The sequence below is a fragment of the Hyperoodon ampullatus genome, assembly GCF_949752795.1.
Source record: "Hyperoodon ampullatus genome assembly, chromosome: X".
NCBI lineage: Eukaryota > Metazoa > Chordata > Mammalia > Artiodactyla > Ziphiidae > Hyperoodon > Hyperoodon ampullatus.
In genome coordinates, this window is record NC_136913.1 from 44,233,689 (window position 1) to 44,261,064 (window position 27,376).

The 27,376-nt window shown below is 50.6% G+C and overlaps 1 protein-coding gene across 3 annotated transcripts; it reads right to left on the reverse strand.

Moving 5' to 3' along the window:
- Positions 1–1,174: 1,174 nt before the first annotated feature.
- Positions 1,175–27,376, reverse strand: OTUD5 (OTU deubiquitinase 5; the record flags this gene model as incomplete). 3 transcript variants are annotated; one of them, XM_079727146.1, is made up of 9 exons in its annotated part: positions 1,175–1,752; positions 2,067–2,180; positions 2,269–2,470; positions 3,948–4,151; positions 8,008–8,156; positions 8,253–8,409; positions 8,497–8,561; positions 16,912–17,005; positions 26,783–27,376. In XM_079727146.1, the coding sequence occupies 9 exons, from the start codon at positions 27,374–27,376 to the stop codon at positions 1,631–1,633; spliced, it is 1,701 nt and encodes a 566-aa protein (XP_079583272.1). In that variant the 3' UTR covers positions 1,175–1,630. The 3 variants fall into 3 exon arrangements, with proteins under 3 accessions (XP_079583272.1, XP_079583273.1, XP_079583271.1); XM_079727147.1 differs by having other exon boundaries at positions 1,175–1,755; XM_079727145.1 differs by having other exon boundaries at positions 8,008–8,193; positions 8,245–8,409.

Sequence of the window (27,376 nt, forward strand, 5' to 3'; positions counted from 1 at the left end):
GTGGATTCCACAGAGACACCCTGCAGACAGCCACACCCTCACCTGCAGAACTGGACACACATCCTTCCACAAGGGCCCCATTATTGAGGGACATCAAAGACAACTGACAAAACCTGAGGGCCAGCCATCCTTCTCTGCCTTGGCTTTACCTAGTCTAGGAAGGGAAAGGACAGAAGTGTCAAGAGACCTGGGGAACATGAACAAAAAAAGGTTTAGCTATTCCTCGGTTTCTAAAACCAAGTGTGGGGGGGTCCCCTCTGGTCACTTCCACTAAACTCATGTTGCTATGAAGCAACCGTTGTGGCTGACCAAAGCATTTCCTAATCAAACAATCACAAGGAAAGAGCAAACATATTGGGGCGAGAGGCAGGCAGAGAAGTTGGAGGTTCAGTCCCTGCCTTTAAGCTCACAGTTCTCTGCTCCCATCACACCCCAGGAAATAGAGTGGGCAGGCTACATCCTGTGCCAATACTGAGGCAAGGGCGATGGGCAAAGACAGAGCTTTCTTGGTGGTAACAGGTCCAAAAGCTGGTTTAGTAACCAGTGAATCAAATATGAACAAACTCTGGGCCCCCAGAAAGACCCCAATGGAGAGCGTATGGCCCTTAGAGGTCAAGCCAAAAGGTCTGTGCCATCACCGCCTCATCAGAGGCTCACCCACCCCGTCCCACACAGAACAGAGGCGCTCAGGGGAAACTGACATTTGGTTTTATTGTGCCAAGGACATTACAGATGGTGGATCTTGCTGACACCTGCAGGGCATGGGTGCCCCATCTGCCAAGGCTGCTCCCACCCCCCACACTCAAATCCTGGGCGGCGGCCGTGATCCTCAAAGGTGCCCCCCACCCCGAGATTCCAAAAAGACTGGTGGTGGTGGTGGAAGCATAAGGAATGCAGCAAGGTCAGAGTCTCATTGTCCAAAGCCCACTTGACCCCTGCCCCCCCCTGCCCTCCCACCCCACCCTGGCTCACACTAGACCCTGCCCGCCTCCACAGAGCTGGAGGCCAGGGACATCAATCACATCTTCATGCCCCATGGCCTGCCTGCCCCCAAACCAGAGAGATGCCACTTTCATAGAGCCAGTGCTGTTGTCTACATCACTTTTTGATTGGTTGATTTTATAAGATAAAAGTACAGTTTAATAGAGAAAAATTTCAACAATGACTGGGGTACTGGGAAGGGGATTTTCCCACTTTCTCCTCCCACCTCCTCGGCATCATTTGTGCTGGGGTGACAAGTTTCTGATCTTGGAAGGAATCGGGGACAGGGAGACTTTCCTCTGTCTGAATGTCACTCCTCAGGGGCTGCCTGGCTGCCAGTTGGTTTGTCTCTGTGTGCCTCTCGCCTACCTTCAGCACCCTTGCCCGAGTCCCCTGTGGAATGCAGGGATGGTGCTGTGCAGGGGGCAACAGGGCACGTCAGCTGGCGAAGAGACAGGTGATGATGGTGGTGGCAGCGATGAGAGGGCGCGCAGGGGTGGGCTAGCCAGAGGGAAGTGGGGAGGAGTGAAAGGAGGGGAGAGAGGGAAGAAGGAAGAAGGCAAGAGGGAAGAAAGCCAAAGAAGGTGGGGTGGCACCAGAGGGCAGGAGTGTGGGGGTTGGGAGATCATCTCCAGTCTCTGGGTCTCCATCAACTCTTGTCTGGGGGTGGGTCTCTGTGCACTTTGTTTTTCTTCATACTGTCTAGGTATTCCTGTTGGGACACTGCCAGCACCGACGCTAGGATCTCATCATCATCCCAGTCGTTCAGGCCTGCTGGGCAAGAGGAAGGGAAAAAGGATGACAGAGCACTTTAAAGCCTGCCTTCTCCTTGCCCTTTGCTGATCCCTGGCTCTGGAGAGATCCCATTCAGGCCCCCATCACTCTTTTCTCTAAGGAGAAGACTCCTCTAGGCCTACAAAACCCCACTCAGATCCGCCTCTGGGACAGACTCTTGGACCTGAAAAATTCTCTTTTCCTGGGGAGATGGCCAGAGGCCCAAGAAGTCCCCTTTTCAGGACTAGCTGGTTTTTCCATCTCTCCCCAACTCCCAGCTGGCCCCTGGACCCTAGACAGACGAGGCTTACCAAAGGCAGAGGGGGACATCTGCTGAATGAGGGCCCGGCACTCCAGAGCAGGGTAGAGGGACACGAGGGGAGAAGTAGCCCGGTCGGCCCCTGTCGAGAACTGGCTGCTCGTACCTGGGGCAGATGGACAGTCAGAGGCAGGGCCCAGGACCTAGGCAGGACCTCCTGACCCCTGCATGCTCCCTATCAGCAAGTCACTGACCTGGTGCACAGGGTGAAGGAGGTTTGGCAAGAGCTAAGACAGTGCCTGGGGAAGGGGGCTTGATGCCCAGCTCGGCATGCAGCTCAGGGTGCTCGGGTGACGAGGCTGAACTCCGCTGCCTTGGGGACCGGCTGGTCCACTCCTCCAGACCACTGGAGGCTGCCGCTGTGGCAGAGCTGCACGTGGCGCTGGCTTTCCGGGGCTGCAGTGAGGAAGGAGGAGGAGGTAAAGACCAATACCAGTCGCAACCCTCCTCTGCCCCATTCCCAAAGGGCTCGCTCCCTCCCAGGATCCTGGCTATGATATAGCTTCTACATAGGCCACCACCATTCTTGTTCACACAATGGACCACGGGATGAAGGTAAGCTCTTTTAAAGCCCCTCTCATACCCTTACAGCCAACCTGACAGGAAACCTGTTACCTCCACCTTCAAAACAGATCCAGAATCTATCCCCTTCTCACCCCCTCCCTTGCCAGCACTGTCGTCAGTCACCAAAACTGCTATAGCAGCCTTCTCCTTGTTGGTCCCCTGCTTTCACCCTTGCCCCCTAGACTCCGTTCTACACTCAGCAGTCAGGAGGATCCTGTTAAATCCTAAGTCAGATCCCACTCTTTCTCTGCTCACAACCCTCTCATGGCTTCTGCCTCATTCAGAAAAAAAGCCAAAGTTCTCACCACAGCCCACAAGCCCCTTCCAATCTGGCTCCACCGCCTTCTGACTCCATCTACTACTACATTCTCTTCTGCCACAATGGCCTCCAGGCTGCTTCTGAATCACACCAGGTGTGCACTGTCTTCAGGGCCTTTGCTCTAGCTGGCCCTCTGCCTTCCCTGGCATAGGCACTTAATCCCCTCACCTCTGCAAGCTTTTGCTTAAATCTCACCTGCTCTGAGGCCAACCCTGACCATGCTATTTAATACTGTGAACTCCCAGCCCCACTCAATCCTACTCATCCCCTTTATCCTGCTCTACATCTTTCATCCATACTACCTCTCAATTAATTTATTCATTATGTTTATTTTGTTCCATTCTGCATAAATGTAAGTACCACAAGTACAGGGATCTGGGACTGCCTGGCTCACCAACGTACCCCTATACACTGAGAACAGTGCCTGGCATAGACCTGCAATAAATATTTGTTCAACGAATTACTCAGCTCTTGCCAATGTCTATTAATCACTCTATAAACTCCTTGTGATTCCTCAAATGCCTGGCTGTCATGCCCTAAGAATTCAACCTTTCTGTGTGGAGACTCACCAGAGCCCTCACCTTCACTGGTCTCCCAGCCAGGGTCAAGGGTCCCACTGATGCATGTGTTTCCCTTAACAGACAGAATCACTGAGGGTGGAGTGGGCCAGACCTGATTTTACATCCTCAGCACAGAGCCTGCCACACAAGAACGTTCAGCAAAAGCCTGTCCCTCTGAAACTATCCATGAACCCTGCATGTCACCACCAGTGGCTGCCCTCCCTCACTCCTTAAAAGAGCTAGTTCTGCACAAGCGTTGAGAGTTCTAAGGCACAATGCCAAGACTATGGCCAAGATGAGGTACAGACGGGGCTGGGAGCTTCCTTCTCTCCCAGATGCCAAAATTGCTAGTTTTTTTCTGCCCGTTTGTGGGCAGAACGTGGGAATTAACAGGTTCTTAGCCAGGCTAGTGACAGAACCCAGGACCCACCTGGCTGGGGCCACGGACTTGGCGAGCCTGTTTCTCCTGATCCCTCAGCCACTGCAGGTAGGACTCCCGAGCCACCTGCTCCTCAATGGCCTCATTTGTGGCCTCCCAGTCTGTGGCCCGCTTCTTGTCTTCCAGCATCTGCTGTTCAATCCACGATTCCTCTGATGTTTTTATGGCATTCTTCATCAGGGACTGCTCTGCAAACTGCAAGAAGTGGGGGGGGAACAGTGACGTGGGCTGACACTCTGAACTCTGGCCAAGAGCCAGAACTGGCTCAGGGAGGTGGGCCCACAGGCCCGGAAGAGAGTAGGCACAAAGGCAGGTACTCTTACTAAGCAACCCCCTGGGCAGGCTGCCTATTCATCAGGGACTGGGGGAAGGCAGGCTTGGGTTGTGGGACGTGTCATTCCAAACTCCTATACTCAGAAGCTCTGCTCCCAACCCCAAGACACCTCAACTGAAGTACTAAGCCTGGGGCAGTCAGGTGTTCTCCAGCCAGGGCTAGAATTTAAAGAAGCCTCACCCAGTGACGACTCAGTTGTTGAAGCCTTCCTCACCTATGCCCAGATGGGACAAGGAGAAAAGATCACCCGAGAAGTGAGCTCTGTGTCCACAGGGTAGAGGGAGTATTGGGGCATTTAACTGGACAAGAGAACAGTGTCAGCATGGTGTAAGGTGCTGTGAGCTGTGGAACACTGTGTGAGAGTGTTCTCTGTCAGGCTGTGAGACATAACAGATTTTTAAAAACAGAACAATGAAAAGTATCAGTGCATATCCCAGGGAATAAATGTGCAGTACTGTTCAGTGAAACTTATTTTAATGCACATATACACACCACACACCAATGTGTGCATGCACTAAGTAATGATGTAAAATGTAATTTTTTACCCATGGATAACAGTCCAAAAAGAATGTAAAACTCTGTCAGAATAGGCCAATTAAAAAACGGGGAAAAAAATCTAAACACAACTTCAAAGAAGATATACAGATGGCAAATAAGCACATGAAAAGATGCTCAACACCATCTGTCATTAGGAATTGCAAATTAAAAATAACAACAAGGTACCCATCAGTTAAAGATACCAGTAAGAACTATAGCTTCATGTAGATACGGATGGTTACATATAGAAATATTTCTAGATATGTGTATACACACAGATTAGTATATACACATATACTTCCTTGTTTTGTCAGCTGAAAGGGCCTAGAAACAAGGATACCCCAATAGCAAGGAGCAAACTCAGCACCCAGATGCTGGTTTCTAATAACATTCTCCAATAAAAGGAACTAGGACTCCTTGGAGAAATGGCTGGTTCTAGGAATGGGGCAGGAAATATACAAGGTGAGCCTGGAGCACCTTGTAGTGCCAGAAAGTAAGTATTCAAAACAAAATAAAACAGGGACTTCCCTGGTGGTGCAGTGGTTAAGAATCGCCTGCCAGGGCTTCCCTGGTGGCGCAGTGGTTGAGAGTCCGCTTGCCGATGCAGGGGACGCGGGTTCGTGCCCCGGTCTGGGAAGATCCCACGTGCCGCGGAGCGGCTGGGCCCGTGAGCCATGGCCGCTGAGCCTGCGCGTCCGGAGCCTGTGCTCCGCAACGGGAGAGGCCACAACAGTGAGAGGCCCGTGTACCGAAAAAAAAAAAAAAAAAAAAAGAATCGCCTGCCAATGCAGGGGACACGGGTCAAGCCCTGGTCTGGGAAGATCCCACATGCCGCGGGGCAACTAAGCCCGTGCGCCACAGCAACTGAGCCTGCGAGCCACAACTACTGAGCTTGCGTGCCACAACTACTGAAGCCCGTGTGCCTAGAGCCCGTGCTCCGCAACAAGAGAATCCACTGCGATGAGAAGCCCGTGCACCGCAACGAAGAGGAGCCCCCGCTCGCCGCAACTAGAGAAAGCCCGCGCGCAGCAACGAAGACCCAACACAGCCAAAAATAAATAAATAAATAAATAAATAAATAAATAAATAAATAAAAATAAATAAATAAATAAAATAAAAACGAACAAACCAAGAAACACCCCCCGCTGCCAAAACACACCACCACAATGATGGAGGTATGTCAGAGACGCAGGAACCAACAGAAAGAGCTCCCAATAGCCAAAATTGGAACAATTTGAGCATCAAAATAAAAAGTGTTGGATTATAACCCGAAGTGTAAAAGTATTAAAGATATACCCATCAGTCCACAATGATATAAATGACTGAATAAATTAATAATGGAGGATAAGAGACAAATCTCCCTTGCAGAATTCCAAATAATTTTTGCAGATACTCTGCTCTCAAGGAGATGGAGTATAACCACCACCCCCCCTTTTTTTTGGCTGTGTTGTGCGGCTTGCGGGATCTTAGTTCCCCAACCAGGGATTGAAGTCGGGCCCTCGGCAGTTAAAGCGCAAGTCCTAACCACTGGACTGCCAGGGAATTCCCTAACCCCACTTCTTAAGTGTGGGCTGTAAATGACTTCCTTCCAAACAGTACAGCATGGAAAAGGGGGTGGTGTGGGGGAAGAGTAATTTTACAGTGGAGAAAACTTGATAAACACTACTTCTGCCAGATGATCAAGGTCGACATCAACAGTTATAAATCACGTTCACAGTATACACTGTTGATATGATGTGATGAGAACGGCACTTTACCACTGTGATCCTCCTCCCTGAAACCCACAGCCCCAGTCTAATCATGAGAAAAACATCAGACAAATTCCAAAAGAGAAACATCCTACAATATAGCTGACCAGTACTCCTCAAAACTGTCAAGGTCACCAAAAACATGAAAGTGTGAGAAACCATCACAGATAAGAGAGCCTAAGGAGATATTATGACTTTAGTTAATAATGATATGTGAATATTGGTTCATATATTGTAACAAATGTAGCACAGTCATCTGATATGTGAATAATAGCAAAATTGTGTGCAAGGGGGAGGAGGGTATATGGGAACTCTTTACTATCTTCTCAATTTTTCTGTAAATCTAAAACTATTCTAAACGCGTCTACTAAAAAAAAAACTTAGGGCACTCACATTTTTAACAAAAGGAAAAAGAAAAGATACACGTGATCAAACCACAGAAAGTCACGGATGAATCTTAAGTGTACAGTGTTACTTGAAAGAAGCCATTGGAAAAACTACATACTGTATGATTCCAATTATATGACATTCTAGAAAAGGCAAAACTATAGAGTCTGTAAACAGATCAAAAACAAGGAAATTCAGAAAAACTGTCACAGAAATATGGTCTTTAGTTAATATATCAATATTGGTTCATTAAGTGTGACAAATACACTATGCTAATACGTTAATCATAGGAGGGTATATGGGAATTCTATAATCACAATAATTACATAAATCTAAAACTGTTCTGAGATTAAAAATTTAAAAAACAAAACCAAAAAACCTTTATGTTAGAGGGTGTGTTGGTGTTAGGGTGTGTTTCCTAAAATGAGGCAGGAGCACTTTCTGTTTGTAGGAAGTGAAACCTGAATAGAAGATACCAAAATCCCCAGCAGACAACTGTTTATGAGACAGAGAATCAGAATCTGTCAGTGTGTGCTGAGAAAATGTACTGCCACCTTCTGAGCACCTACTAGGCACCAGGCCCAGTGTTAGGCACTTTCTGTATCGGCCAAGCTGCCAGTAAAATTACTTGTACAATCTGCCTTAGGTCCCAAGCCAGTAAGTGGTGGGGCCAGGCCTACACTCCAAGTCTCTGTGACCACAGCTGTCTGTACCTGCTGAGGTTCAGAGGAGGATCCATGTGGGTGCCAAGACACCCAGACCAAGCCCTGGCTCACAGTTCCCAAGTGTGACTCCATATCCCCAAATGCCAACCCTTAACAGGCACAAAAGATGGGTGAGTCAGCTCAGACAGGCAAACCAAGACCACAGAATGAGCCCTGAGAGACCACCTTGGGTAACTTCCTAACTTCACAGAGGTGAGACCTTACGGGCGACTCAGGGAGGGGACAGGATATTTTTGTGGGCTAGGGGCAAAACTGAAACTCCAACAGAGATTTCTGGTCTCTATATCCAGCATCCATTCTGGGCACAGGGACCTGCTTACCCCCGGTTTGAATGATGGCAGGCCCAGCCCCACGCCAATGGTGGCCTTGTTAGGATTCACCACTGAATTGTAGTGGATATTCCGATGGTAGCTGACACGGATGGGTTCATCCTCATTTTGATGGATCCCATGGAATGTGTTGATGGGTTCTGCAGAGAAAGAGAAGGAGGGAGCATCCACAATGGGCTGGGTGGGGCAGGCTCGGACCAGGCGTGATCAGTCGCTCACCAACACCACAGAAGTACCTGTGCTGTACTGGTACACCTCCACGGGCCGGTTGTACATCTCTGCCATGGCCTGCATCTCAATGTGGTTGCCATGGCAGTTGTTTTTCCGCTTCCGGTTGATGTAGGTGGTAAAGTCCTCTGTGACATAGTTAGAGAAGTAGTCGGCATTCTTCATCTGCAGAATAGATCAGAGGAGCAAGCTCTATGTGGAGAAGAGATCCTCCCACTCTGCCCCCGCCCCAAGGTCTCTGCAAGGTCTCACCAGATAGTCCATGCAGTGCTTTCGCACAACCTCATGCATGTCCTGGTCTCCATACACCTGGTCAGCTGTGGGGACAGAAGGAGCGGCTGGGGTCAGAGCTGCCACCAAAGAAGAGTTCTGAGTCATAGAACATCCTTGGGGGTGGAGGGCTGGGGGCCAGGGAAATGCCCTTTCCTACCCTAAGGCATGGAGAGTTCTTGGCCTTGTGGGCTGGAATAGGGTCATGAAAAAAGAGGCAGGCAGGGACAGTCTTTAAGAACAAGAGTACAGGTAAGAGGGACACAACCACAGGCCTCTTGAGCAGATGACTCTGTCAACAAACATTTTAAATCCCTAAGTGGCCTTAAGCAACTTCAATTCCATATACACCCCCCTTCGCTTTTCACATGAGGAAACTGAGGCTCGGGGAGTTTGTGGCTTGACCAAGGTCACACAGAAGTCAAGTCTGTGACAGATTCTAGAATTCAGTTTCCTGACTCTCAGGAGTGAGTATGGCCTTTATAAGGTTAAAAAAAAAAAAAAAAAGGAAAGGAAAAGAAAAACAACTGGGCTCTAAGCCCAATTCTGCTAGGTACTAGTGAGCAAAATGACCAGAGGCAAATGACCCAAGTGTTCTGACCTTCATATGCCTCACGTGTAAAATGGGATGGAGCTGGATGACTTCCTGGCAGGCCTCTTGTGGGATTAATAAGATAATAGGTGTGAAGTGACTAGCACTGGGTTTGGGACAGAGCAGTCACTCAGAGCCCCCTTTCCTGTAGTGGGGCCTGAACGTGCAGTACTGTGAAGGTGATAGAGGTGAGTAAAATCCTGCCCCTATCCGCAAGAAGCATGTAGTCTATAAGAGAGATAAGACACATATGCATCTAACTTAAGCTTAATTCAGGAAAGGCAGCCTGTGGCCCCAATGGTCCAGGCATTATAGGGTTTTGGTCACAATAAGAACTAGGCTCCCTCTGCCTCACTTAAGGATGTTCAAACATGCCGTTCCCTTTTCAAGACATTATTTCCACCCTCCTTGTCTGCCTACTTGTCAAATAGCAATGTATTCTTAAAACAGTTCCCCACCCTCCAGAGCACCTCTATCACCAGATTTATCAAAGGTGCGTACAGACTTCATCTGCCTCATCACACTGGGTTCCCACTGAGGGCAGAGGGCAGTTCACATCCAAGTCCACCCCCAGCTCAGAGCCTGATGCAGTGCAAGAAATTGGGAACAGTTTGCTGAGTGGATGGGAAGGCTGGGGGAGCCAGGGAGCCTTCTCCCTGAGAAATTAAAATGGGCTTGAAGATGAGGCACGCCTTATGTCCACTGGCTAAGAAGAAGAGGGAATTTCCCTTTGTCTCCCCGGAGGACCGTTGCTCTGACGGGATCTCCCTGGGGCACTGGGGCACTGGGGCAGGGGCAGGGGCAGGTCCCGCAAGGAACACTGCAGAGTTCTTCCACGACAGCCAGTCTACCTCTGTGAAGAATCGCCAGAAGAATCGCCAGAAGAACGCCTTCGCTGCCCTCCCCTTCCTTCCCTGGAGGGTTATGTGAGATAAGGAGAAAAAGGCCGCTCTGATATAGAAAACGGGGCCCATGCCTGTCTCACGTCCTCCTGGAGGTGCAGAGACCTGAGAGGGATGGGGAGTGGGGGCTGTGAAGGCGGGAAGGGGTAGTCCCTTCACCGATGTAAACAAGGATGTGGGTTCTGCGGCCACGCTCTCCCCTGCCCCACCCCCCAGCGGCACTTCCAGCAAGTCACATGCCCTGTGCACAGGCTGGGGGCCCCCTGCCGCTGCCTTTCTTAGAAGCCAGGACCACAGAACCCGCTGTGGCTGCCGGAGCTGCCCGAGGAGCTATTTCTGTAGAATAAACTTGGGGTGCCAAAGAGGCAGTGCTGTCAGCAGCTGCAGTAAACAGGAACTGAGACAGGAGTGAAGGGGTTAAAAAATAGGAGTTGGTCTGTCAGGCTCAGGGAGGTGGCTGAGATGCTCCTAGGGAAGGGTCAACCGGCATTTCCCGGCCTGGGAGGTAGATCTACCCGACCTAGATGCCAGATGCAAGAAGTTGGGGGAAAGAGGGGAGACTGTGGACAGGGAAGGGAGTTGGGGGAGCACCTTCCCATGAGGGTCCCCCCATTGCCCTGTGACTCCTTTGCCTGACAGAAAGGCTCTCCTGCCTCCTAGCTATGTGGCACTGGAAAAGGCCTTTAACCACTCTGGGCTGCAATGTCCTTATGCATCAAGTGGGGGAGAGTAACGCCTCTTCCTCTCATGGGGCGTTGTTAAGACTACAGGGGATGGTCTGCTGAACACCTAAAGCATACTAGGTGTTCAAGAGACAGGGCTCCGTTTGTCATAAGGAGGACGATGACTCCTTCAGATAGCTAGCCACCCACAAGTCAGCTAGAATGTCACCGGAACCACTTATTAAGCCCTTCCTCATTTCTGTTGCACTTCATCAGCCAGAGGAAAGCCCCAAACTCGAAGTCTAGGTTGTCCCTCCTCATGAAGGCAGAACTGGTTCTCTACCTTTGCTGAATCCAAAGGTCCACAAGCCTACATTCTGTGCCTGTAGTTCAAATCTTTAGCAACCAAATAGGCCTCACAAAATGGGTTCCTTACATGTGGGCAAAGTATGACCTTCTCTACTTATCTATAAAATGTAAAATACCACCTTCTCTATGGTACATGTATTTAATCACAGCTTTTGGGAGGGGGGAACCCACCTCACTGGTTATAAGATGTACCCTAGGGCTTCCCTGGTGGTGCAGTGGTTGAGAATCTGCCTGCCAATGCAGGGGACACGGGTTCGAGCCCTGGTCTGGGAAGATCCCACATGCCACAGAGCAACTGGGCCCGTGAGCCACAGCGACTGAGCCTGCGCGTCTGGAGCCTGTGCTCCGCAACAAGAGAGGCAGCAATAGTGAGAGGCCCACGCACCGCGATGAAGAGTGGCCCCCGCTCGCCGCAACTAGAGAAAGCCCTCGCACAGAAACGAAGACCCAACACAGCCAAAAAAAAAAAAAAAAAAAAAAAAAAAAAAAAAAAAGATGTAGCCTAGTTTGGGGATCATCAACATGGAAGAAAATGTGCATCTCTGATCCAAGGAAACAGAGCAACAGAACTAGGCTCCCTCTGCCTCACTTAAGGATGTTCCAATGAGGCAGAGTAGAAGGATCTTTTGAATGACATAAGGCAGGAAAAACACCCAGTGCAGGGCTAAGAACACAGACATCCTCATTCAGGAGATGCTTGTCTGATTTTGCCAGCCCTACCTCTGTCCTCCAGAAAGCCCTCCTCCTCCCGAGAAGGTGGCACATGGAACCCGGGGCTGAGCTGGATTTCCCTGTGGGGTCCAAGGTGGAGGGAAAGGGCCCAATGGTCCTGCAGAGGTAGGGGAATTCACAGCACTTGTTTTGATAGAAACCGAAACTCCTCCTCTTGCTGACACTGCACTTGTGGGCAATCTGCACCTGCTCTCCCCTCCCAGAGTCCAGCTGGAAAGGGGTCCCCACTACCTCACCTCTGTCCCCAACCCAAATAGGGCTCAGAAATCCTCAGTACAATACTACAATTGGTTCCACCAAGGCCTTTTCACATTCTAACTCATTCCATTCTTACCCCAAAAAACCCTACTTTACGCAGGACAGATACTGAGGTACAGAAATGTGGCATAGTTGGCCCAAGGTCACACATTTGGGAGGTTGAAGGAGAGGCCAGGCTTTCAAGGAGTAACTGGTAACTTCACGCACTGAAGCCCCAGGTGACATTACCACCACTCCCAACCCAGCTATCCACTTAGCCACCTGACTCCCTAGGCCAGGCCTGATCCTGACTGCCTCAGTTTCCCCACCAGCACAAGCAGGAATCAGCTGGAACGCAGGAAAGGCCTGAAAGTGGGCAGAGATTACAGATATCAGGGGCTGTACCCCTCACTAGGGCCACAGAGGTCAGCATGGACTTTCCCTCCCCACACCCCACTTCTGTCCTTTCTCTGAGCATACAGAGACACCAGCATAGAAATGCACATGTGCATGCACACAGCCAGCAGATCCTGCCAAAGATGTTCCCTGAGGCCAAATACCCACACAACAACCCTCACAACTGCAGAGAACTATCGTATCCAACAAGTAGATGCCCTTGCCACCAACCAGGAAAGACTGAAGGCTGGACAAGATACGAGGCTGTGCAAACTGAGGACCCCTCCACACCTCCTTCCTAGCCTTTGCCAGGGGGCCTGATGGGAGGGGGGGAATAGCCAATGGCTCTAACAGACTTGTCTCAACCTCCCTCCCGTGCTGCCTGGGGGAAGGTCCCCCAAAATGTAGTCACTATTTGTTGAGGAATTATGTGGAAGAGCAAGACAGGAGAGCCTGGACTCTCTAAAGAGTTTAAGGGGAACTTCATTGGAGTTCCAGTGATTAAGACTCCATACTGCCACTGCAGGGGGCATGGGTTCAATCCCTGGTCGGGGAACTAAGATCCCATATACTGCATGGTGCAGCCAAAAAAAATAGTAATAAAAAGTTTTAAAAATAAATAAAGAGTTCAAGTACAAGGCCCTACAACTTGTTTTAGAGGCACCTGGGGATTACCCCCTACCAGGCTGCTGCCTGCCTGCCTGCCTACCTGCCTGCTGGAAGAGCCACAGCGAGTTCCATTGAGGACAGAAAAGGAAGCTTGGTGTGTGCAGGGAAATCTAAAAACAAACCACACAAATGTGTGTACAAAGCAGTAGAGGGAGACAGGACCTGCTCTATTCCCTGCTCCTCTCCTGGCCCAGTGGGAACCCTGGCCCCACTGAGGAGATGAACCAAAAAAAAGGCCTCACCTGCCTGTCAAGCAGCTGTGGTGCATACCTGGCCTGTGGCCCCAGCTACCCCAACTGGCACACCCTCAGCGGGGGAGACAGCAGAACTCAGCCCTCTCAATAGCCTGGTCTCTGAGATGCCTGCTCCTCTACTCAAGAATGCCCATTGCAGGACTTCCCTGGTGGTCCAGTGGTTAAGAATCCGCCTTCCAATGCAAGGGACGTGGTTTTGATCCCTGGTAGGGGAACTAAGATCCCACATGCCGCAGGGCAGCCTGCATGCCACAACTAGAGAGCCCGCACGCCACAACAAAAGATCCCATGCGCTGCAACTAAGACCCGACGCAGCCATAAATAAATAGATAGATAGATAGATAGATAGATAGATAGATAAAATGCCCATTGCAAAGATGGGAACACTGAAGGAGGCAGGGCAGAGAGAGGTCAACAGAAGCTGGTGTACATGGTGGCCCATGGGATTCTTCTCCTTCTGGCCTGGTTCAACCTCAAACACCAATGTTCTGATACTGGCTGTGTGACCTAGATAATAAGGCCCTGACTTTCTCTTAAGGCCTATTTCCCTTTTATAGAAGAGTCAAAATTGATCTAAGATCCATTCCTCCAATGCTGATAGTCCATGTTCCAAGACTAAAAGGTCCAGAGCAGTGGGCCTCGCTAATGTTTCCGGGCCCCATCACTGTAACGTGCACAGTCCCAGCTGTATCCCCAAGGTCCACGCAGACACACGCACATGTGGCTGCCACTCTGCCCACAGAGGCCGAGGCCAAGGCTAAGACCAGGGCCAGGGCCAGAGGTTTTGCTGAGTCAAAGCCATATAGAGAGAGGGAGGGAAGAGAGATGCAGACTCACGTTTCCAGGAGGAGGTTATCTGAGCATAGCAGGGGCAGGGTGGACCACAGGATACCTCTGGGACCCAGGCTCCCAATTCCACTCCACCCAAGCCTGTGCCAATGCTCACGAGTTCCCAACAGGTGGTGGTGGAAAAGAGAACTGGGCACAAGCAGTGGATATTGGTTCACACTGGGGACAGCCAGACCTCAGAGGTAAAACAGAGGGTAGAAACCCACCTGCCTCAGGATTCCTAAGAGTAGAGGACCACAGGCTCCTAGTTGGAAGAAGTAAGACCCAGAGAGGTCAAGGAATAAAGCCAAGGTCACCCAGCCAGTTGACGGCTAAGCTAAGAAGCTAGGGCTTCCCTAGGGTCATAGAAAGAATGTATCCTTTGGATACCTCTTGGTTCCCATGCAGTTCTGCCACTAATGACCCTGAGCATGTCACCTCCCTTTCGTGAGCCTCAATCTTCTCACCTGTCTCATGGGATAATGATCGCAATTTTGCAGGTGAACCTGAAGCACCCTGAGGAATGCCTAGCAATCACTTGGGGTCAAGGAACGACAGAGTGGTCTCTGTGTTGGTCCCCCCTCCAACTCCAGCCGTCAGTTACGTGGTCCTTCTACTATTCAATATGTGGCAGCCTGTAGCCCTCCTCACCAGAGCCTAGGGTAACTACCACCTGTCCCTGTCCCAAGCTAGGCTGGAAGCAAAGGGGCAGCAGAAAGCTTGAGGATAAAGTCCCCTCCCCAGGCACATGTCCTGTGCACTCTGCCCCAGGGAAACCTCAAGGTGAGGCCTAGAGACCCGGGGGTCATGTACTTCTCAGGGAGAGGCTGTGGGGCTTCTGAGGTTTTACGAAGAAAACCCAAGGGCAGCCCAGTCAGAGGAAATGTGTAGCCATAGTGCTGATAGGGAAAGGCCTTCAACCTGTCATGGTCAGCTCTTCCTGTAAACTTAGGCCCCTTACTGGAAGGCCCCAATGAGGGGGAAGGGTCAGAAGGTGTTTGGGGAGAACAGCTAGACGGACACACACTTAAATTTTGTTCTTGACATGGGTTACTGCCAAGCCAGGTCCTCACCAGGCCCAAGGTCTGCCTCAAAGACCACCCAAGACCCAGATGCCCAGCTGCATTCTCTGACCCTCACGCCACCAGCAGCCTTGCTTACCCCACATTCAACCTAAGGTCTCGGCACAGGCCTAACACCTAATGGGCCCCCACCTCTTCTTTCTTTGCCTTCCTTTGGTCCAAGATGCCCCCAAACCTAGCTCTTTCTCTAGGAAACATCCCAGGGAGAACATGGACTTGAGCCACAGGGATAGGAAGGTTGGAGTTTTCCCAGCCCAGCAGATTCCATTGCCTGAACCTCTTCTGCTTGGTAGAATAGGGAGGCAACCAGTCACCCCACCTAACTTTCTTTCACCCACTCAAACATCTGTGGCTCTGAGGCACCACTAATAATAGCATTCAAGCTTTATCAATGCTATTGTTCCATGAGAGTCTACCAAGTCAGGCACTAAAGGGATTTACTAAAGTAATCTCATTTAACCATTATAACACGACATCTTTTAGCCTCATGGTACACAGGTACCTGAGATACAGAAAACAGGCTCAGGGAAAAAAGAGGTGCTTGCCCAGGGGCACACCAAGAATCAGTGGTAGAGCCAGAAGTGGAGCCTGAGTCAGTCCAGCCCACCAACAGACATGAAGGGTGTGCACAGACTAAGAGAATAGCAGACCCAAAAGGGATTCAATGAGCCCTTCAGAATCAACACCATTCACAGATGGGAAAATGGAAGTTATGAGTCAGGGGAAGAACTAGAAGAAAGGGCTTCTGACTCCCAGCTCAAAGCTCCTGTGGGAGAGCACTTTTCCTTGGGAGATATCAGAGCTCCAAAGGGAGGATCAGATCACACTCCCAGCTTCCCTTGGACACCAACACAGGACCTCACAATTGCTTGTTGAGTCAGAGATTCAGAGCCAGAGAAGCTTCAAAGATCTAGCTCAAACTGGACAGTAGATGGTATTAAGGAATTATTAATTTTGTTAGGTATGATAATGGCATTTTTGTTATGTTAAAAGAGAAAGAGAGGGCCCTTATCTGTCAGAGAAACATACAGAAATATTTACAAATGAGATGATCCATGATGGGGTTTTGCTTTAAAAATACTCATTTCAGAAGAGTAAAAAAGAGTGGGTGGGGTAGTGATGAAACAAGCCTGGCAATATGTTAACGATTATTTTGAAGATGAATGATGGGTACATGAGGGTTCATTATTCTTCTTTCGTGTAAGTTTAAAAAAAGTCCTATGATTCCAGGGTGACAGCTGTGTGCTGCAGTTAAGAGGCCTCAGACTAACCTAACCCAGACTCCGACTCCCGACTGTTCTATGTACTCTCTGACCCTAGGTAAGTCATTCCCTATTTCTGAGATGCTTTTCTCATCTAACAACTGGAAGCAATAGTCCTACACTTACCTAGCTTGGAGGAGAATTAAAAGGGTTTACTGTAGCGTCTGACAGAGCAATCTGTCCCTAAGTAATGTTACTTTCTTTATCACTATTATTGCTGTTATTACTCTCATACCACCATACTACCTCATGACTGAGGGGTAGAGGCCAGATACTAACTTGAGGCTGGGGACTGGAGTCCCTAAAAGATCAGCTAACTCTGCCCCCAACCCTGTCACACGGGTTACTCCTGACAACTGGGACACAGCTCAGGGGCAGCCCTAGGCCCTTGAAGGCTGAGGCAGAGACTCACCTACAGCCCGGAAGAGACAGGCGCCGTCCTCCTTCATCTGCTTGATGATGAAGCCCTTCTTGTCTCGCAGGGCCTTTTCAAACCAGTGCTCCTGCTGGAGGGAAGAGGTGGGGGTCAGCAACAGGAAAGGCCTGTACCCTCGCCCCAGGGCCCTGCCCCTGAGCTCTCAAGGGGCCCAGATGATTGGCTGAGAGGACAATGGGCAGGGTCCAGTTTTCTGCCCTGCCTGACAACTCTGTGCATGTGAAGCAGGAGGAGACCCTTTCTTTTAGGGAATCAGTCACTGTGTGAGCAGAGCAGACTTGCTCCCAGAGGGGTCTCAGCTGCCCTGAGAGCAGAAGCCCCATCTGTATTCTGACCACTGCTAACCATGCTGGGAATCCAGTGTTGGGCCTTCCCCTAGGCAGCCAGAGGCCCAGACCCAGCAAGTGCCTGGGGGGAAAACCTGGCTCTACCTCGAGGAGTTTCACTTGGGGACCCTCTAGTCACTTAGGGTAGGGGAGATGTTTAGGAGGGAGTGACTGGCAAGAGTCTAGTTCCACATACAGCTAGGGAATTCCAAGATATACTGTATAAGGCAAAATATATACAAAGTATGATCTCACTTGTGATAGAACACATTTAACATATATATATATGCATATGTATACAAACACACATGCACACAAAGTTGGGAAGACTTTACACAACAAAATATTATCCCTAAATGTTGGTATTACAGGTGATTTTACTTCACCACCTCCTTTATAAAAAGAGGTATACAATACCTTACCCAAAATTCCAAACTTCTAAAAGCTTTTAAAACCAAGTCTTTATTTAACTCATTTAGCATCACAATCCGACCTGAGTTGACAAGAACCCATTTATTCCACTTAGAGGAGAATATTCAAACATTTCTATGCAGAAACATTCAGGTGTTTGACTATGAGGTGCGGCTATAGACCCCACGGGAGGTGTTACATAATACACAGTACATATACCAGGTGACTTTCCTAAATTCTGAAATTTTTCTGAATTCCAAAGTACAGCTGGCCCTAAAGGTGTGGGGTTAAGTGAATCTGTACAAGTGTGTATTTTCAGATGTTTTAAAAAAAAATAATGGAGAGGGACTTCCTGGTGACCCAGCAGTTGAGATTCCACGCTTCCACTGCAGGGGGCACGGGTTCAATCCCTGGTCAGGGAACTAAGATCCCGCATGCCGCCTGGTGTGGCTAAAAATAAATGAATGAATGAATGAATGAATGAATAAATAAATAAATAAAGGAGAGATGAATAGGCGGAACATATAGGATGTCTAGGGCAGTGAAACTATGCTACATACTGTAACAGTGGTTACATCATTATACATTTATCCAAACCCATAGAATGTACAACACTAAGAGCAAACCCTAATGTAAACTATGGGCTTTGGGCGATTATGATGTGTCCATGTAGGTCCAATGATTGTAACAAATGTACCACTTTGGTGGGGGACACTGATTATGGGGGAGGCTCTGAATGTGTGGGGGGGCAGGTGGTATATGGGAACTCCCTGTACCTTCTGCTCAATTTTGCTGTGAACCTAAAACTGCTCTAAAAAATAAATCTATTAAAAAATAATGTCCAAGTGTCACTTAAAACATGTTTTCCATCTCAAAACAAAACAAACCAGAAGCAGCAGATCTTTCCCAGCCTCCTCGCGCCATCTGCTGGCCACCAGAAGAAGCCAGCCTGAGCCCGCATCAGGTCTAGGGACCAGAAATTCCAAGGCTGCTCCTTGGGGACACGACCCAGCCTAGGGATTTACAGGATCTGGGCTAATGCCAATCAGACAGAGGAGGTCACCTCTCTGCAGGCCATTTTTAGCCAGCTCAGGTGAGAGAAATTCCTGGCAAAGTAGGAAGCACAAGGTTTAGAGGCTAAAAAGCTCTGGGTTCCAACCCCAGCTCTGTCACTCACTTGTTGCATGAGTTCAGGTAAGCTACCTGAACTCTCCAAGCCTCAGCCTATCAAACGGGGGATATGTGATCTGCCCGACAGCTGTCAAGAGGTTCAGAGGAGCTTCAGGACCTGAAAAGGCTTTCTGAACAACATACCATGCACTGGTGAGGTGGTCATCAGTAACAGAAGAAGGGGCAAGACCAGCACAGACAGAGATGACGTACAACTGAGAGGCCTTCAGAAAGTCCCAGGTGAGTGGCTAGACAGGAGGGGATGAAGGGAGGGTGACAAGGGAATAGCCAGTAGCCCCACCATCAGGGCCCGCACACCAGGAAGCTGTGGCTGGCTTTCCAGAGATGACAAAGGCACCTGGAGGCTCTTAATGGGCTTCCACAGCACGAACTCTTGTTTGTGTACAACATTCCAGCAGTCCAGGTGTCCCTCCTGCCCTGAGGCTGTCAGGCTGGACTGGCCTACTCCAGCCAGTTCCCCTATCCCTGACCTGCAGAGTCAGCCATCTCCCAGCACCATGGTGCCTGCCCTAGCCAGGGGTCTTCAGCAGGGAAGCTGCAACTATGACTACAACCCCAGACTGGACAGAAGTAGTAGTTCTAAAAAAGCAGGGCACACAGCAACCTCCTGCCCTCAAGCATGGGGGGAAAAGAGATCGAGAGGGGACAGGGGATCAAAGAGGACGAGAGTGGCTCCTACTTGCTCATCCAACAAAAGTTTACCAGGTAGCTACTAAGTCAGACCCTGGGCTGGCAATGAGGACAGAAAAATGAATCAAATTTGGTCTCAACCTCGATAAATTCATAAACTGCTAGAGGGGTGGGGAAACAGGCAATGTCCACACTGAAGTGTGAGCAAGGGCTTTGAAAGAGGTGAACACAGGGGTGCTATGAAACAGAGGAAGGGACCTGGCCAGTCATTAAGGCTGGCACTTGAGAGGAGGTGCCACCTGGGTAAAGGAGTAAAACACCAAGACCTCCAGAAACGCTTGTTAACTGGATAAGAGATCACTTCTGTCACTCCAGGGAGGCCAGAGGCCCAGCAATGAGTTCAGCAGAGCTAAAGTCCTGGATAGGACTAGGCAAGTAAGCAGGACAGGGCCAAGAAAAAAGATGAATTCATATTAGCCGAATGCCTGCCCATGCCAGGTGCCAGATGCAAAAGGTGACCTCATTTAACTGTCCTTACCACAGCTCAGGTGGCAGGAAGCATTATCTTCATTTTACAAAGGCAGAAAGGAACTGGGGTTTGGGCACCAGCAAAGCCTAGTGTAAAGGCAACAAGAGAAGCCTCATGAGTCACAGCATGGAGATGTACCTGGCAGCCCATTTGGGAAAATCCTGATTTGTCCTTAAAAATGAAGAAGGCCTGAGCATTCCCCTTGCACAAGCAAGGCTTTGGTACTGGGGCAGCCAGACTGGCATCTGGGCCTGGATCTGGAGGCCAGACCACTAGCCACCCACTGCCTTTGGCACCAGCAGCCTTTAAAGCAGGCTCTGGCTGAAACCCCTTCTCTCTCTCCCTCTGCGGGCAGAAACAGGGAGGTCATGGTCCTGGGCTCCAAAAAGAGCTTAGAGTCCCAAGAGCTCAGAGCACAGTCTTTTCCTTTCCCCAGATGGACAGGAGCCTCCAAGGAAAGTGCCAACTTGAGAGTCGTTTAGGAAAATGGCCCAGGAAGGAAGGGCTGGCGGGAGTGAAAGGTGGGAGCTGGCCCAGCCATAAGCTACATCAATGTCCAGGCCTAAGAAAGTCAAATCCAGACCCTGGGACTTCCCCGGCGGTCCAGTGATTAAGACTCTGTGCTTCCACTGCAGGGTTCAATCCCTGGTCGGGGAACTAAGATCCCACATGCCGTGCAGCACAGTCCAAAAATTAAATAAAAAGTAAATAAATAAAATAAAATAAAAATACAAAAAGTCCAGACCCTGAATCTTCCAAGCCCACTGCTGAACCTGTGGGTGACTCCCTCCACATCTCTGAGCCTCCACAAAGGGGCTGGGCAAAGCTCTCTGACACGAGGGGATCCAAGGTGCAAGACTGCAGCCTACTGGTCCAAAGGCACAACAGAAGTTGAAGCAGGCTGTGGGACCCAACTGACTGAGGTTTCAATCCAACTCCACTAACTATTAGCCATGTGATGAACTGCTCTGAGCCACAGTTTTCCAATCTGTGAAATGGGATAACAAGCCTCCCAATAATAGGGATACTGGGAAGACTCAAATATTATACGACTTTGCCCAGTATGAGAGCACTTAATGAGTTCCCTTCCTCGCCCTGGAAGGGAAACAAGAACACCTCTGTAGTAGGCTGAATAATGACCACCCAAAGACATCAGGCCCTAATCCCTGGAACCTGTAAATGTTACAGGAAGAGGATCTTTGCAAATGTGGGTAAGAATCTTGCGATGGGGAGATTATCTTGGAGTATCAGGGTAGGACCTAAATGCAATCACGAGTGTCCTTAGAACAGCAGAGGAAGACCTGATACAGACAGAGGAGGAGACCACCCATACACAGAGGAGAAGCAGGCAGAGGTCAGAGTGATGCGGTCAAAAACCAAGGAATGGGAGCAGCCACTAGAAGCTGGAAGAGGACTGGATTCTCCCATAGAGCCCGTGGAGTGAGTGTGGCCCTGCCAACACCTTGATTTGGGCCCAGTGAAACTGATTTCGGACTTCTGGCCTCCAGAACTGTGAGAGAACAAATTTCTGTTGTTTTAAACCACCCAGTTTGTGGTAATTTGTCACAGCAACCACAGGAAACAAATACAACCTCCTTGTAGCACTCCCTTGTGTGAGCTGTGAGGCAACGTGGCAATGCTCATATCCCACAGGATCCACCCTGTTTGCATCCCCCCAGGGAAAGGGTTAGAATTAAGGCTGCAGGGGCCTGGAATCCCCCCTCCCAGCCTGGGAAGCTGCTGACTCTGTCTATTGATGAATGAGTTGCCACTGAAACGGGGAGGAGGCAGGGGGAGATGGCAGCAGCAGTGGCAGCTCATGGACAGATGTCTTCCCAGAACCCACGGCCAAGAGGTTTTTAGTATTCTGGGCTACACAGCTCTGTCCCAGCAAGCCTGGTGCCAAGACCACCCCTCTCTCCCCCAAAATACCCAGGAACGCTGGCTCTGCTCCACGGGCTAAACATAGGCAACACATCCAATGAGAAACAGACAGACACACTGCTAAGGACTAACACAAGCTCTCCAGGGCAGAGGAATCGGAGAAGAGCAAAAGGCCCCAAACCTACTGCCAGGCCGCTGGGGTGGGGGGTGAGGGGGATTAAAAAATGAAGATTCTATTATTCTGCAACAAAAAGAAACAAAGTCCTGATGCATGCTACAACATGGATGAACCTTGAAAACATTATGCTAAGTGAAAGAACGAAGTCACAAAGGACTGCATGTTGCATGATTCCATTTATATGAAATATCCAGAAAAGACAAATCAATCAAGACAAAAAGTAGATTAGTGGTTGTCAGAGGCCGAGAGGGGATGAGGGGATGGGGGATGACGATGATGCAGGGTTTCTTTCTGAGGTGAAAAAATGTTCTAAAATTGACTGTGGTGATGGATGTACAACTCTGTGAATACACTAAAAGTCACTGAATTGTACACTTTGAACTGGTGAACTGCATGATGTGTGAATTATATCTCAAGAAAGCTGTTAAAAACACACACACAGGGGGCTTCCCTGGTGGCGCAGTGGTTAAGAATCCACCTGCCGATGCAGGGGACACGGGTTCGAGCCCGGGTCCGGGAAGATCCCACACGCCGCGGAGCAACTAAGCCCTTGCGCCACAACTACCGAGCCCGTGTGCCACAACTACTGAAGCCCGCATGCCTAGAGCCCATGCTCCGCAACGAGAAGCCACTGCAATGATAAACCCGTGCACCGCAGCGAAGAGTACCCCCGCTCACTGCAACTAGAGAAAGCCCGCACGCAGCAACAAAGACCCAACACAGCCATAAATAAACAAATAAATAAATAAAAATTTAAAAACACACACACACACACACACACACAGGGACTTCCCTGGAGATCCAGCGGTTAAGACTCCACGCTTACACTGCAAGGGGTGCAGGTTCAATCCCTGGTCAGGGAACTAAAATCCCATATCCCGAGTGGTGAAGCCAAAAAGTAAAAACAACATCAACAACAAAAGAAAACAAAACACACACACACAAAGGCCTACAGCACTGGCTGGGGAGAGGGAAGCTGGTAACTGCTTGAAACTTCATAGCATACTCCCAAAAGCCAAGGGGCCCCACTCAAAACTTTCACAATGGATGGGGGGAGTAGGGAACAGAGAATTAAAGAGATTACAACTAGCTTCAGAACAATGAGTACAACCTCCCTCCCCACCACTACCCATTTTATGGATGGAGAAACTGAGGCCCAGAAAAAGGAACTGCCAAAAGATACAGGACTCAAGCCCAGACCACCCAGACCACCCAGGCAGAGACCACTTCCTGCTATACCACTCTGCCTCCTCACCAGAGGAATCAGCAGGTTCCTAGACGCCAAATGAAGGGTCTTTGCCAACAAAGATCAGTTGTTGCAAAGGCTCCTAGGAAGAACCCAGATGATCCTGGGAAAGCTTCAAGAGAAGAATCAGCCAAGGTCCAAGGTGGGCCAGGTCAGGTATTCAGACACTCAATAACCTTGGGCATGGGTGGACTTTTGGCAGCTAAGCAGCAGGTCCTGGGATTTGAACTCAGGCCTGCCAGCTCCAAAGCCTAAACTTTTTCTACACACAACCCTACTTCCAAACCATCCAAGAGGTCTCCCAACAGGCAACCCCCGAGCTTATTCACCACAGCAGAGCTGGCCACAAAAATCACTGTCTGCCAACCCTGAGCCTCACACTGACCAGGCCACTTGTCCTGACCACCAAGCTTGGATGGTTGAGAGGGAACACGGGCAGGGGAGAGAGGAGAGGAACCCAGTTCTGCCTCGAAAGACACCTACTGTTCCCTGTCACCTCCAGGCCCAAAGGGCTTTGGTGTGAGCTCCCTAAAATCCCAAAGCTAAACAATACCTCACCAGCTCCTTACCTGACCAAAGAGAAAACTGTGGCTCAGAGAGCACAGGCAGAACTATTCTGGTTCATCCAGAAAAGCCCCATCAGAGCCAGGGTGGGAACCCAGGCATCCTGGCTTCAGTGTCAGGTCCACCTCCTCCCACCACTTCAGCACATGGGCCCCCTTCACAAAATGCTCTGTGGGGTCCTCAAGCTCAGGACGCTCTCAAGCCATTCTTTTCATAGGGAAGACTCTCGGCAAGGCAGCCATACCTGGGAAAGGAAACCCCTGACAATACCACCTTCCTAGCAGTGGGACCCCCAGGGTGTCAAAAGGGCTCCCAAAGGCAGTAGATACAGTAACAGCATCAGGACAGACAAGTCTGAGTAGTCACAAGGACCAGATTCACCATCTGGGCTCCCTCTCAACAACTCCCCTCTTTCCCAAGGATCTAACTGGCCTCCGGGTTACAAATGCCCCCAGTGATGGTTCAGGACCAAGCCTAGGGCAGCAGGAAAAATCTCCCCTCTTTTCATCCCCAAGTTCAAACAGGTGAAGCAAAAAGAAGCATCTTCTTCCTCCCTTTGTCCCAAGAAGTGGGAGGACAGGAAGCCTCTCCTCCGTCATTGGGAAGGGAAGGTATCATGCAACCACAGAGCTTTACTTCCATGTTCTTATGGGAACAATTACAAGGGAGGGACTCCTAGCCCAGGAGATGCAAAGGGGATGTAAGGAGGTGTCTTTCTAGTCACCATGGCAGCATATGACTTTCTCTCTGTTCCTGGCACTCCTCGTTTCTGTGGAGAAGGAAAGACACACTTTACTGCAACCAGGGAGAAGAAATAACTCTTGGTCCTCACCCTGGCAGATGATTTATCCTGCCTGGAGAAGTAGTAATGCATGGAAAGGGAACAAGAACGGGGGCTCAAAACCAGGCCCTGGCCCTGGCCCCCGTGAAGTACACAAAGATTTACCTGAACCAAGAGAGAGAGGAATGTGGGTGGAGAATTTCCTACAGTGGGGATGTCCCAAACCCCTTCCCTGTCTCTGGGAAGAAAAAAGCTTATTGAAAGCAATTCAGGAAGCTGAGAATATTTCCATGATCCAGGAAATTAGAAGCATAGCTGGGTCAGGGAGAGACTCAACACATCTCCTAGATCTTGAGGGCAGGCCTCAGTCCTCACGTCCCCAGTACCTGACAACTTTCTCACAGAAAGTAAGGAGAACTTCCTAGCCTGAGCAGGCTCAGGTAGGGAGTTCTTATGACTGTGAAAAGCATCCAGGTCCTTCTGTCCAATGGGGGAGGCCTCAGGCCACAATGGGGAGGACTTCCCGTCCCTCTCCCTGGTGAGACAGGATTGCCTGGTTGGGGGGGAAGGGAGGGGAGGAGGAGCCTCATACCCAAGGGGGGAGCTCAAGCCCCTCCCTAAGGTGAAGGATCTCTTGTCCCAGAGGGGAAGCTCAGGCCCCTGCGAGGAGGCTCAGACCCTTTCCCCCAGAATCCCACCTTACCCATGTCCCCAAGAGTAATGAGGAGCCCGCAGGACTTAGTTCAAAGTGGAAGGCGGGCTTAGGCTCAAGTCCCCAAGACATGAAATCTTATGCCCCCAAAAGGCCTCTAAAACTGGGGTACACGTATGCTGAGAGAAAGTTCAAACTCATGAGGGGAGATGCAGAACCCTATTCCCCAGGGACTCTACCCATGCCCCAAAGGAAGAGTCTCAGGGCTCATATCTGGTCAGGGGAGACCTCCCGTTCCTGTGGAGTACCTTAAGTTCCTTGAGGGGCAAGTTTGGACCTCACCTCTAGAGACACACTGGTCACTGGGGTAAGTATGCATCTCTTGTCTTTGAGGGAAAGCTCAAGAGTCCTTGGCACAGTGTGTCTCAGCTGCCCAAAGAGAATACTCAGACCACTCCCTGAGGAGAAAAGTCCCCTAAAGACCTCTGTGGAGGGGTATCAGTTTCCTGAAGAGGCTTCAGACCCAGTCTCTGAAAGCCCCAGTCCATAAGCAGGGGGAATCCTAGGTTCCAGTATCCGAAACAGTGAGTCCCATTTTCTTGAAGAAAGGTTCAGGCCTGGTGCTGGGGGCGGGGTGTCTAGACCTTAAAAAAAGCTTAAGCTCCTAGAGAGAAATGCAGGCTCTTGTCTCCAAAGAGGTCTCAGACCTCTTAGAGAAAGCACAGACGCGTGTCACTTAGAAGGGGATGAATCTCATGTACCCTAGCACACTTTCTGGTCCCAGGGTGTTGGTTTTGACCCTTGTTCCCATAGGGAAGGGGATCTTAGGGGGGTATGTATGTGTGTGTGTCAGGCCCCTGACTTCTAGAAGAGGGAGTCTCAGACCCCACTGCTGCATGGTCCTGTGCTGTATCTCCCTGAGAAAGAGAAGGGGGTTGTCCTATATAGAGTGTCTCAGACCCCTGAAACGGTTTTGGCGTCTTGGGGACACTCATATCTCTGAGCTCTCCACCTTACTTGTATTCCCTGGAGAAGAAGTCTTAGACTCTTATCCCAGAGGAAAAGAAATCTCAAGTCACTGAACACAGACCAAGGTCCTCTGGAGTCATGAGACTCCCCTCTCAGGAGGCATTCCAACTTTCCTGTCTCTCCTGGGGAGTTCCTACCTATTGACCCTACACGATGAGGTCCCTGGGCCCAGAATGACAACTACGGGCCCTAGAAGACACCACAGACCCCACTTTTAAGTCCTCCATCTTATCTGGGGCCTCTAACCCCAAGTCCTTGGCGGGGGAAAGAGGGTCTCTCACACCCCCACTACCAGAGAAAAGAGTGCCAGGCTCAGAGAGAAGACAAAGGCCCCTTGGAGCGATCTCAAATAGCCTTCCTTGGGTCCCTACGCAGTCTGGGCATCCCGTCCACCACACCCAGTCACCCGTCACCCCCCGTCCATACCTGCTCAACGGTGGCGGGGTCCATGGTCTCTATGCGCGCTGCAGCCGCTTCATACTCATCCTCACTGTTGTAACCTGCGCCGACCTCCTCACGCTCAGGGCTGGCCCCGCCAACCGCGCCAACCCCAGGGGCTTGACGCCGCCGCTTGCTGTGACCCGGCCCAGAGCAGCAACCACCCACGCCAACGGCACTGCCCACGCCCACCACCACGCCCGCCGCGCCCACGCCCGCTGCCGTGGTACCCAACGCGTCACCGGGACCGCCGCCGGGACCGCCGGGGCCCCCACAAGGAGGAGGAGAGGCCTGCTGTGGCCGGGGGCCCGCCACGGCGCCAGGCGGCACGGCCAGCGCCCAGCGATGGAGGGCACCCGGTGGCCCCGGGAGCGGGCCCTGAGGCGGTGGCGAGGCTCGAGGACGGGCGCCGACGACTCCCGAGTCACGGTCGCGATCGCCGCCGCCCACACCCGTGCCGCCGCCGCCCACGCCTACACCCCCGCCGCGGCGAGGCGCCGGGGGCAGCGGCCCGGGCGGCGGCGGCTCGTTGGCGGGGTCGGCGTCGGGAGGCGGTGGTTTCTTTTTGGGGAGAATAGTCAT